The 12,219-nt window shown below is 36.2% G+C and overlaps 1 protein-coding gene across 3 annotated transcripts in view; it reads right to left on the reverse strand.

Moving 5' to 3' along the window:
* GRM5 (glutamate metabotropic receptor 5) overlaps positions 1-12,219 on the reverse strand; it is a gene marked incomplete at both ends in the record, with an annotated part of 269,036 nt that overhangs the window by 30,970 nt on the left and 225,847 nt on the right. For all 3 annotated transcript variants that reach the window (XM_084292099.1, XM_084292098.1, XM_084292097.1), the window contains 2 exons: positions 3,756-3,882; positions 7,887-8,055. In XM_084292099.1, the coding sequence (XP_084148225.1) occupies positions 3,756-3,882; positions 7,887-8,055 (296 nt within the window). The remainder of the gene's footprint in view (positions 1-3,755; positions 3,883-7,886; positions 8,056-12,219) is intronic.

Consider the following 12,219-nt stretch of genomic DNA (forward strand, 5'->3'; position numbering starts at 1 on the left):
CAGTGTGCACCAGGGCTCCTGGAGCTCAAGGAGCTACCTGTTTTCTGCTGATCTCACTAACAGCACACGCAATGCTTGGAGGGAGCCATTCCGTTGCATTTCTCAGTGTAGACCAGTGCAAGCCTAGGCTTGGGAAAGAGCATGCTGTGAACAGGATACAGAACCAGTGTGTTCAGAGCCCACTGAAATGACTGTGTCACTTAGAGGTGCTGTCATTTTTTCATCCCTTTCTGTTCAGGGATTGTTTGGATGCTCCAGTTCTCACCTGGCACTTTCAAATAAGAAGCTTAGATCAATAATGCTACTGTTGTGGGCATATTGCATCTTGTCAGGTGAAAGAATCTTTAGTGACTATAGCAAAATATATATTTGTGACTGCAATTTAACATCTAATACAATAATTTAACGCAATAATTTTTGTGACTATAGCCTTATCCATGAACGTCAAAGAAAACTTTTCAGGAACTGTTAAATACTTCAGCTCCTATGTTCATTTGAATCTAATTAAGAAAATCAAATAACCGTCATATTTGGAGTACACAAGGAGTGAGGAAAATGGCAATATAGCCTGTAGATAATCCAAATGTCACTTAATTAATATCATCTGCTTTCTTTGTTATCCCTGAGGTTACTAGACAAAACTGTTTCTGTTATTGTTGAGTGTTGTCCCTGAATCACAGAAAGAGGGAATAATTGTCTCTCCCCTCCACTCCCAAATTCCCCTTAAAACTGTCATTAAAACAATCACTAGAGATAACTGGAGCAAAGTGTTCCTACAGCCACTGACAAAGCTATGGACTGCTGGTTTGCCTGTCTGGTCTTCCCAAGGTACTCCTTCTGAATGCGGAAGGTCATGTCCTCAAAGTAAGCTGTTTTTCTTGCAGAACCAAAAAGCTGTCCTCATCAGTCTACTGAAAAATTCATTGCATTGAGATTTGGATCAGAGATGTTAAGAAAATCAATTAATTTACATCTAAATACACCTAGCATTCATTTCTTTTCCTTCTGCTGTGAAAGTAACACCATGAGGAAGAGTGGAGAAGTGAGCATATAATTCTGGACGTCAAACCATGAGTTTCTACTGCTATAATTGAATATGGCTCAGCCACCCTAGTTGACTCCTGTGTGAAGTAGTGCTGTCAGGTATGGGTGTTTTTAACACAATGCATGAGGAAGAAAGGGAGCTACAGTAGATTGAAAAATACATCTTGACACTAAGGCAGGAGGAAGAAATGGACTTGGAGTTCATTTTGAGATGGTATATGTAGACTGGGGAGAAAAGGAAGAGAATTAAGTCTGTGTTCAAGGAAGAGCCTGTGCCCTGGGGAACATTTTGTGCACAAGGGATGAGACAAACATTTAAGAGGAAATAAAATATTGGCAGCTAAACATTGTCTTTCTAGCCTCAGCTTCTTTTCTAGATGGACATATTTTCCAGTAACTGATTTAATCAAGAGAAACTCTTCCTTCCACTTGTCTTTCCCTTTGGACTTGCTAAGCCTTATTGTACTTGAGATCTCACAGCTCTTTTTCTGTTCTGAGAACAACTTTGTTTTCCTACACATATTGCATCCCTTCTGTCTTCTCCCCTCCTGCATCTGATATTCCACAGGTGGCTGAAAAAAACAACACTAAACTCTGTTTCTTTCTGTGTGCAACATCCTAGCCATTACCTGTTTAATATATTGATGTTTGTGGCACAAAAGTGATGCTGGTCATTGAGCACAAGAAAGATGAAGTAATGTTTTGTTGTGTGAGCCAAGAAAGGATTCCAAAAATGTTTTTATCCAAGTTTAGATCTCTGGCAGACAGTGAGGTGCTGCTCCACATTGAAAGCCTTTTCAGTTGCATGGATGATATATTTACTGGAGATGCAAAACCAGGACTCTTATATGAAAGTGACAATGCAAGGAAGACTTACTCTAAAGAGTTTTTATGTGTAGCCTTGTGGAGTTAACCTAACCTAAGATATGGCTTTATTTGGCAGCAAAGAGGCATGGACTGCTGCAGTATCAGATGTAGGGATATTTCAAAGGGACTGGTGCATGCTTTGTAAAAATAACATTTTTATTTTTTTAATATATATATTTTTTTCCTAATTAGAATACAAAGTACACTTCCTTCTCCTCACTTTTAATTCACATGTATTACTAAATTTTATGCTGCAAACAAGGTTAGACTGAGAGGCAGTTTCTTTACAAGCTGAAAAAGTTGGGGCTATAAATATGATCATAAAAATGTACAGCTCAATATATTATATGGATAAACAGGGAATAGAATTTTTAAAATCTGTTTTTGATACAAGGCTAAATAAGACCAGATCCAGCCATCATGTGAACAGTAATTTAGATGGGAACTACAGAGCCATGAAGCTATGATGGTGGGTGTCCTGTTACCAGGAATGTATACAGCAGTACTCGTGGAAGCTTAACAGGGTTCAGTGTCCAAATACTGTCTGCTGAATTTGTTCCTGGCTGAAGAGCAAGGGCTAGATCTGCTGAGGAGCATTGCTTGGCACTGATGTCCAAGAGGTTATGTGTGCGTGTCAGCTTTGGTCCCCGTAGGACAACACATAAAATGCATGTCTAAAGCCAGATGAATGGTTTGCAAAATGTAGCAGCACATGTATTATACGAAGCAGTTGGCTTGACTAAAGATATCTACTTTCCTTTAAAATAACCAGAGCTAGGTAGAAAATTGTTGATTCATCCCACAGGGCCTTTCAAAGTGCCACCTTCTCCTGCTCTTCCATCCTGAGGGCAAAATTTACCTTCAAAAGGTAAATCCTCCCACAAGCCCAGACTAATGCCTTGGCTGAGGCCAAGACCTGTGTGCCCCAGGTAACCAGCAGAAAGCATTGAACCCCAAGGCTACCCTGGTGGCTGTTCTCTTTGCTTTGCCTTATGCACAGTTCATACAGGCTAATTACCCCAAATTCTCTGAGTCAGTGGGCAGTTCCCATCACCCATGTTTCAGAACTGGACTCTCTGCTGATCAGATTAAGCACTTAGAGCTTTCCCTCCTTACCTAGTTAGCAGCTGCTGATCTAGTTGATCTACTTTGGGCAAAAATTCAGGTGCTCATTGAAACAAAGATGTGATCTGGGATCTGCCACATGTCAGACAAGAGTCCTGGTGTTTGAAGAGTTGACTGTTTGCAATAGTTGACCTTCATAAATTAACCAGGCTTGACCAGGCCTGGTCCCTGCAATGTTGAATTTTGGATTCTGATGGATGGCCTAGCTAGAATGTGAACCTGAGCTTTCTGTGTAGTCTGCACTGTCTGTTTGGAGCACTCCTACTGACAGAAGCAGTAATTGCAACTACTAGTTCAGAGTAAAAAGGAGATATATCACAACTCTTTTGTGCCTGCTTGGGAAGAAAATAAAACCATCTAAAATCTCATCTCCCTTAATAACTTTTCCAATGATAACTCATTTTTTCTACCTGTTTGATGAAGCTTGTGATCTACATCACCTATTTGGTGTTAGGACAGCTTTGAATTCAAAACCAGGATTAGATTTTTTTATTTCTAGCTCCAGTAATTCATGCCTTTAGAGAGCAGCTCAATTTAATGAGACTCCTGGATCTCAAGGCAAGATGACAAATACCAGTCTTAATTCAAATTTCAGTTTTATCCCTCAGCTCAATCTGATTGAAACAGTCCTGATATTCACTTACATATGGCTTTTGTTTCTTCATCTTAACAGATGAACATTTTAATTGACAACATAAACACATCCATAACCTATTTACCTGTAAGTTCATCGTTGGGCCAGGAGCCGAGCTGGCAGGCCTTGCATGTGTATTCATCAGAGACGTATTCATTCTCTTTACAAGGGGTGCAGGTCCAACAGCAACTGACTTCTCCTTTACGGATCACCTGAGACAAGAATCAACATTTGGTTTAGCAACACGAATATACTTTCCTGCTACCCTTGTTGCTAATTTGATTTCTTTTTTTCTTTTTCTTTTTCTTTTTCTTTTTCTTTTTCTTTTTCTTTTTCTTTTTCTTTTTCTTTTTCTTTTTCTTTTTCTTTTTCTTTTTCTTTTTCTTTTTCTTTTTCTTTTTCTTTTTCTTTTTCTTTTTCTTTTTCTTTTTCTTTTTTTTGAGAGAGAGAGAGAGGGAGATTTTTTATCTTTTAATTTTATTTTAAAGATAACTCCTTTTCATGATATGTTTGCTTATCCAAAACCATGACCCGAGTTCTCAGTTTTCACACCATGTAAGTACCAGTAGAAAAAAAACATTTACTGAACAAAAGTATAGATGGGGTTACAGTACCACAACCTGTGATTTATCCCTCTTTTTGAAAAAATTAGTAAAATTCAAAATTTCATAAATGTCAATGTGCAAACAGAAACCAATGCATGATACTCAAGGCATATACCTCACTACATTGTGGTTAATACAGGGAATCATGTCAGCAACATCATTTAAAAGAATCACAGAATGATTGAGGTTGGAAGGGCTCTCTGAAGGCTATCTGGTCGAACTTGCCCTGCTCAGGCAGGTATACCCAGAGCATGTGGCCCAGGACTTCAAAAGTCCATGGGAGGAGACTCCACAACCTCTCTGGATAACCCATGCCAGTGCTCTATCACCCCCACAGAACAGAAATGCTTCCTTAAGTCTTGTGTTCTTGTCTACACCCATTGCCTCTTGTCCTGTCACTGGGCACCACTGAGAAGAGCTTGAGTGTTCATTACCCAAAGATTTTTGGGTGGTTGTTTTTCATCCACTTGTGAGTAATTTTCTAAAACAGACTTTTTCCAAACATTAAACTGAGCATCCTCTTCCAGAATCATTTAGATTACTGCATTTCTAATTAACATTTAGGAGTGAGAATGTTATCTTCATCCATTTTAATATCTGACCTGATTTCTCGTTTTATAATGTGCTACCAAATGATATTGCATACTCATGATTGAGATGCAGATTTTTCAAGATCCTTATCATCTCTGGGCATTGAAAACATCTGTGCTTCTTGTCAATATGTATTTCTTTTGAAAGAGAAGTATTCCCAGTCTCTCTGTTCTTTCCAAACAATTTATAAACAAATAGTTCAAATTATTGCATAAGAAGGAGGTTGACTTAGATTTTGGGTGGCTGTTTTTTTTTTTTTTGTTGTTGTTGTTGTTGTTTTGTTTTGTTTTGTTTTTTTAATGATGAATTTAGAAGGGGACTTCAAAACCAAATGCCTTTTTATAATAATTTCAATAAATGAAATGCAAAGGAGTGTAACCGAAAAGGACTTTATTGCTCATATTGCTTTTTACAATACAGTAGTGAAAAAATGTTTAATTTGCATCTTTTCATCAGCAACATGAGGACTTGAAAACTACAATTTGGGGTTTTGTTTTTAAAATTGTAGAGCATGAAAAGAGGTAAAAATCACCTGAATAGCTAAACTTGGGGAAAAGCAGCAAGAGCATAAATGATTTGTTCTATAAGGGTTTAGACTACAGCTACTTGCAAAGCAGCATATCTGTCCTCCAGAAAAATTCACATCTTTGGATTTGTTCTAGTTCAAAATGAAAGAAAAAAAACAAAAACATGATCTTTTTAAATATATTGTGTTTGGGAAAACAAATTTTCAGAAAACTTGTACTAATTTTTAGACATTTTGGTAAATGATGCATTATAAAAATCATCATTTTACACCATCTAAAACAGTGAAGAAAGTGAAATGTCAAAATAGAAACCATATGGTATTATTAAAACAATTTTATCAAAGCAATTCATTTACAGCTTTCTATTAAACTTTTCAACAAACCAACTTCTTAAATTTCTTCTAAAAGACTTAGAATTTGACAAATCTGACAGAAAACTAGTACACTGAGTATTTTTTTCCCAGCTCTAACTGTGATTATGTATCTTTCTCTAGGAATCAAAAAAATTGTTCTCAACCACTCAGAATCATGTCAGATACTTTGTATATAATCATTTAGACAACTACTTCTTCATCCTTTTATTTGTCATTTCTTGAACATTTTTGTGTGAACACTTTTAACAATGAAGCAATCTTTTCCATCCCTTTAAAAAAATAAAAATAAATTAAATAAAATTTCACGCTCTTCTTCTCATTGTCTAATTCTTTGAACCTGTACTTGTTTGAATAATTGTATGTCTTTACATTATTTCAAATGTATAGAGTTAGGTAGTGTTTGGATTTTATCCTGTCTTGCAGATGAATATACCAAATACTGCTGAGTAATAGCATATTATTACATGAAACTTTCAAATTCCTCCATAATAACTCATTTCCACAGGATTCTGTAAGAAAACAACCATGGAGTTACTCAGGGTCAAGCTTTCCCCACCATCTGTGAATGCCATAAAGATAAGAGATTGTAACATAAACTTTGAGATTTATAGTCAACAGCCTAAAGCAGAGCATAAAGAAAACTTCAGATACCGGACTTCAAGTATATGTACATATATAAGTGTGTGATGAACTGCCTTGACAGAGAAGAATCCTCCTGGGAGTTTCCTTGAAAGCATAAGCAGAAGGTGGAAGGAACCTTAATGAAGGTTAATGAAGACACCTCCCATCAACTGAGCTGTGGACACATTGTAAAGGATCTCAGAGACACCCTGTTCTGAAATAATATCTGTTTGTCCATATCTATCCTCTCAAATATATGTATTTGTATCTGGAGAAGGTTAGCATGCTGTAAAACTATGATTAATTACTGTGGGTGTAATTCATCCCACTCCTTTATGTGTCTGCTGAAAGTGTGTTCTTATCTGAACCAACTGTCCCACAGTGAAAAGAAGTGCTTCTATATCAAGATTCGTCTTTTCTATTTTTGAATCCTAACTGAGAATGAGAGGATTCCTGATCTTGAAAAATCTACGTATCACCACTGACTATAAAGAAAGTTTGAAAATCTCATATAACTTTATATGCATGCACTAGAGACACATGCATTCAATCTGATGAAACTCGTTTACTGGCTGCCAAAAACCAGCCAGTGAATAAATCATGGTAACTGTCCTAAAACTGCACAAGACTGAGAAGAGTTTCACCCTCTGTGTTGCAGAGCATGGTCAGCCTCCCATCAGCCCCTGCTCATATTCCAGTGAAATGGCAGAAATTAAAATTGCCTTCCCCCCCCCCCACCCAATCTTAGCCACTCTGTTGTCCCTACTCATCCCTTCAGTCCATGAATTTTCATGTAAATGTCTGCAAGGTAAGACAAGGACTTGCAGCATTTTTAGATCATTAGTGTCATGGGATGCTGAAGAATAACAGAATACCATTAATATATGACAGATTTGTGCAGTCCCACTCCTTACACCAACAAGGAAAGGGAGGAAGGAAAAATCTAAAACCTAAAGAAGAAATTAAATGATAAAACAGGTATGATTAAAAATAAATAAATAAATAAATAAAATGTTACTTACTAAAATTTACTTACTTTTCCTGCAGTTCTAAGTAGCAGTAGTTAATGATGTTCTCTGAAGATACCACAGATGCAAGGTCTGAGTAATAATGTCCCAGTTTAGGTGCCTATGTCTAGCACTGAATTAGTAGCAATTATTACTTATGAATTACCTGCAATTGTACTGACAAGTCCCAGTCAGGGATTTGCACTCCACTGAATCAGATATTAACAAAATATGAAACAAAATGAAATAAAACAAACAAAAAAAGCAAAACCTGCTCTAAAACATTTGGAATGAAAGAGTAAAAAAGGTAACAAGAAAATAGCAATTCATGAAAACAGTGAGAACACTATGATCCGAGTAAGAACTATATACATAAGTTTGTACACTTTAATTAAGATGTAGGTTACTGTCTCCATGCAAGAGTCAGAAAAATCCTGTTTTCAAATTTCATGGCTATGCAAACAACTAAAATAAATGGAGAAAATATTTACCTTTATCTGGCCTTTTTCACAGGGTTCACTGCACACAGATCTGATGATATTATTTTTCTCTGACCATATTTCATCATCATCCATTTTCAGCTCACCATTGTCCCAGCTGCCAACATTGATATAATCAAAGTAGTCTTTCCCCATTTTCTTAAAATTCATGATTTCGTATCTTTGGAAACACAAAGGGAAAATAAGCTGAGTTTAGGAGAGCATCATCTGATCTAGTGAGAGATGTCTCTGTCCATGGCAGGGGTGTTGGATTACATGTTGTTTTAAAGGTGCATTCTAATCCAAACCATTCTCTAATTTTATTATCACAAAATGTTTCACATTAAAATAACACTATACAGTCAACATCAAGCTCATTAAAAGTAAATGAAAAATTTTCAGCATTATGCTTGTCCTTGAGGTTCTCCCAATATATATATATATATATATAAAATATATATATATTCCTATATATATATATTATATATATATATAATATATATATATAATATATATATTATATATATTATATATTATATATATATATATATATGCACATATATATATATATTGATTTCACGATCTTTCTTTTCCTTTTGCATTTTAATTTATTTTCTTCTGACACCCTGAAAATTCACTGAACCCTCAGAGGCTAAATGACTGAGCTCTTCAGACTGTTTATTTCTTTACAGAATACAATGAAACAAGACAAGATTCACACTCTTTAGGCATTGAAATGTACTAAGTAGGGAACCTCAGCTATTCTATTTCCCTTTTATAGCAGATGCAGAGAAATCTAAACACATGATGGTGATTCCCAATATCAAATGCTCCTCACTGTCTGCAAGTGCCCATTTAGCTGTTGAGATTAAGCCAGGTAAGTGAGGTAGAAGCCATCTAGACCTTCAGAATGAAAAGACTTTGCATAACACAATTTGGTGTGACACCTGGAGAGGTATCAGACATCATCCATCAGGCACAGACTCCAGGACTCTGGGACTTGCTGGAGTCTTCAGGAAGACCCGATCCAGAGGCACTGCTTCTTTATTTCATTTTTTCTTTCACAGCATTGTAGCATCAAAAGCTATTATCATCCATCCACACAACCCACTTCACATTTAAATAACACATCAGTGACCAGAACATGTTTAATTCCTCATAGAATACAGTACGGAAGGAAAAGACTATTCATACCTCAGTTCTAGACTGCTTCCGGGTAAGACCTTTTTGACCTTTATTAACAGAAGTGTTAACAGTACAGCCTGAGCTGATCCCAGTGTTCAGGCTGACATTTCTCCCTCTCCTCTTCCTCTTATTAGCTCCCACAGAGTCCTAATGAAAGTCTGTGGAGCAGCCTAGGATTCACCAGCCTCCTACTGCCATGCTAAACACCAGGCCACCTTTCTGCCATACAGGTCAGTTATTTTGGCACTTATTTGTAATTCATGCTTAGACAGTTGGGCAGTTCCTGAAGTAATGACGTTATCTGTTCTTTACTTCCTTCTCAGTGAATTTTGCAGTAATCACACTAAGCAACATGATATTCACTGATGAAAAATAAACAAAAAATATAGACAGAGAATGAATATGAATGCCATCATAGGCCCATAAAACCTGGCTGGATCATAAGCGAGGAGCCTACATTTTCCTGGCAACAGGCAAAAAAATAGTCCTCAGGAGAAAGCGTATTGACTGAGTTGGATCAAGAGTGATATTGTCAGAGTACACATTATGAAGCCCAATGTACAGATAATGAAAAGAACCAACCCACTAAATCATATAGTCTCTTAAATAAGATACTTAAAGCTCTCTTATAAGTTTTGAGGTAATGGCTTTGAGACTAGCAAGCAGTAATCATGCTATAACATCAATATTTTTTCCAGGCTGACATAGTGCATATATATAATAAAACTCTTCTGTGATGCTTGTCTCCATCCTTGGATCTTAGAATGCTTTAAATGAAGAGATAAAGTCTAACTGTCTCAGTGAAGAGACTATGTTAGGGAGTCAATGCCAAAGTCACATACAGGTCAGGATCAGGACTGCAAGCAACCTGTGAAAGAAAATGGAAGTGAAGCCTGATTGAATGGATGATATGTCATTACCCATATCATGAGAGTCTTGAATTGTTCCAAAACAAGAAGAAATGAATGATAACATAGCTAGGAAGAAAAAATTATGATTATCCTAGATTTAGAATATCTTACTTTCCATCCTGTACAAAGAAGTGTCCACAACCTTGAGACTCAGCTACCTTGTCAAAGTTACAGAAGTGAATACCAGACTGACACAAATTAATTTATTTCAGATAATGCATACACAAGCCCAAATAAACAGGTTGATTTTATACATGTTTAAATTTTTTATTTTTTTTTCTGAGGTTCACAGACACAGTTTGTTCAAGGATAAACAGACTAACTCAAAAGTTAGCCCCAAATCCCTTGTGGGGTCTTTATTCAGTATTGTCAGGACATCAAGACTCCTCTGAGGGTTGCTTTGTTAAAGCTGTCAATTCAGAGTTTTATGGGCAGATGAACAAAAGTACTGCCAATGCTCATCAGACCACAAGGAACTAAAATAGTTATCCCTCCAGTAGCTGCAGGTTAGTTCCATGCATACATCCTAGGGGAAATACTGGAAAGAAACCTGACAAATTAAATAAACCTATTGCCTCCATGTATAGTGTCTCTCACAAGACCTTTGAGGAGAACAGTGCTGGTGGACTGATAGTAATAGCCAGACTCAGGAAGTCTATTTCTACAGTGGAAGTTCATGAATCACTGATTCTCTGGAGCTTTCTTGAGTTACTGCAGGGACAGTTTATCACTTTAGGATAGGAGAGACCAGATGGTGCAATAACACATTTCCAGCAGTGCCCTAATCGCAGTGCAAAACACTTGTTTCAAATCAGAAGTGCCACAAAGTTGCTGAGAATCCCTATCCTGTTGGTAGAAAAACCAAAATATTAGCATCTTTTTTTTTTTTTTTTTTTTTTCTTGATTTTTCAATTTTTTTCTTTGGAGTTTCCATAGTAGTTACAGGTATTTGTTATTTTCCCAAGAAATCATAGATGTTGCTATTTTATTTTATTTTATTTTATTTTATTTTATTTTATTTTATTTTATTTTATTTTATTTTATTTTATTTTATTTTATTCTATTTTTTTTTATTTTTTATTTTTTTTTCCATGCCTTCTATCCCTCCTAAAGTAAGCCAGACTATCTATCTGCTTAAGCTCAGCATATAGATAAAGGATTTTGGAATAGGACCAGGACTGGAAGCATCTTGTGAGATTAATCATCTGATGTATAGTATCAAAACCCTTTTGCTCTACATTGAAATCCCAAGCTATCTAGGTCAGAAAGGCCTTTTATGTTGTGTTTCCCTGCTTAACACCACCACCACAGTACAGCTGTGAGGATTTAAATTTCTGTTTAACAAAGTGAAGATGCAGATATCAACAAAAGTGAACAGGGTACATGAGTCATTCCACTACAACTGCACCCTCTCTCAGCTGTTGTACATAGCATTTGACAGTGTTCAAATGACTAGAAACTACTAAAAACCTGGGAATTAAAGATGGTGCTTCCTACAAACCCTTAAGCACTAAACAGTAAATTTTTACTCACTGTTGGCTAATTGAAGCACATAGTCTGTATTTAATCACATGACAATTTTTGGAGAAGAGGGAACAAAGACCCATGTTTCTAAAATGACCGAGTTCTGAGTACATTTTTTCCTCTCAAATTAGTTTGAGTAGACAGAGCACTACAGTATCTCACACACATGGAGGACCCATGCTCTACAGTGAAACACTGATGCTCTACAGTGCCTTGAGCAAATAACTGCACACAATATAATTCTTTCATCTTGTTCCTTAGAATTTAATATTGAGTATAAAGAGACAAAAGACATTCAGTTAAATTCCTTGCAAGAAATGCAATTAAAGCATTATTTTTAAGCATGCCTACATGAGGAAAAGGTAAAGATAAAGGTCTCTTTGAAAAATGTAGATGTTGTCATTGGTGTACGGTGTTACATGTCATTTGTTTGCTGAAGTCTTCAGCCTTTCTGCAAGAAATGAGTGAAAAAGAGACAGGTATAAGGTAGGATGCAATCTACTGCATCCAAACATCATTACATTCAAATGGGAATCTTTTAAGAAAAGTCTTTTTAAAAAATTATGTCAGAAAAATCCAGACTGCGCACTTTTCTTCAGAATTCAGCTATTTGTAAAAATAAAAATGTTTAATGGAAGACAGCCTTGCTCACCAAAACAGTGATGAAAATAAATTTCCATCCAAATTTTTCCTGGATTCCTGCCAGTTTGTGTTTTTCTCCTGCC

The sequence above is a fragment of the Netta rufina genome (genome assembly GCF_964035555.1).
Source record: "Netta rufina genome assembly, chromosome: 1".
Taxonomy (NCBI): domain Eukaryota; kingdom Metazoa; phylum Chordata; class Aves; order Anseriformes; family Anatidae; genus Netta; species Netta rufina.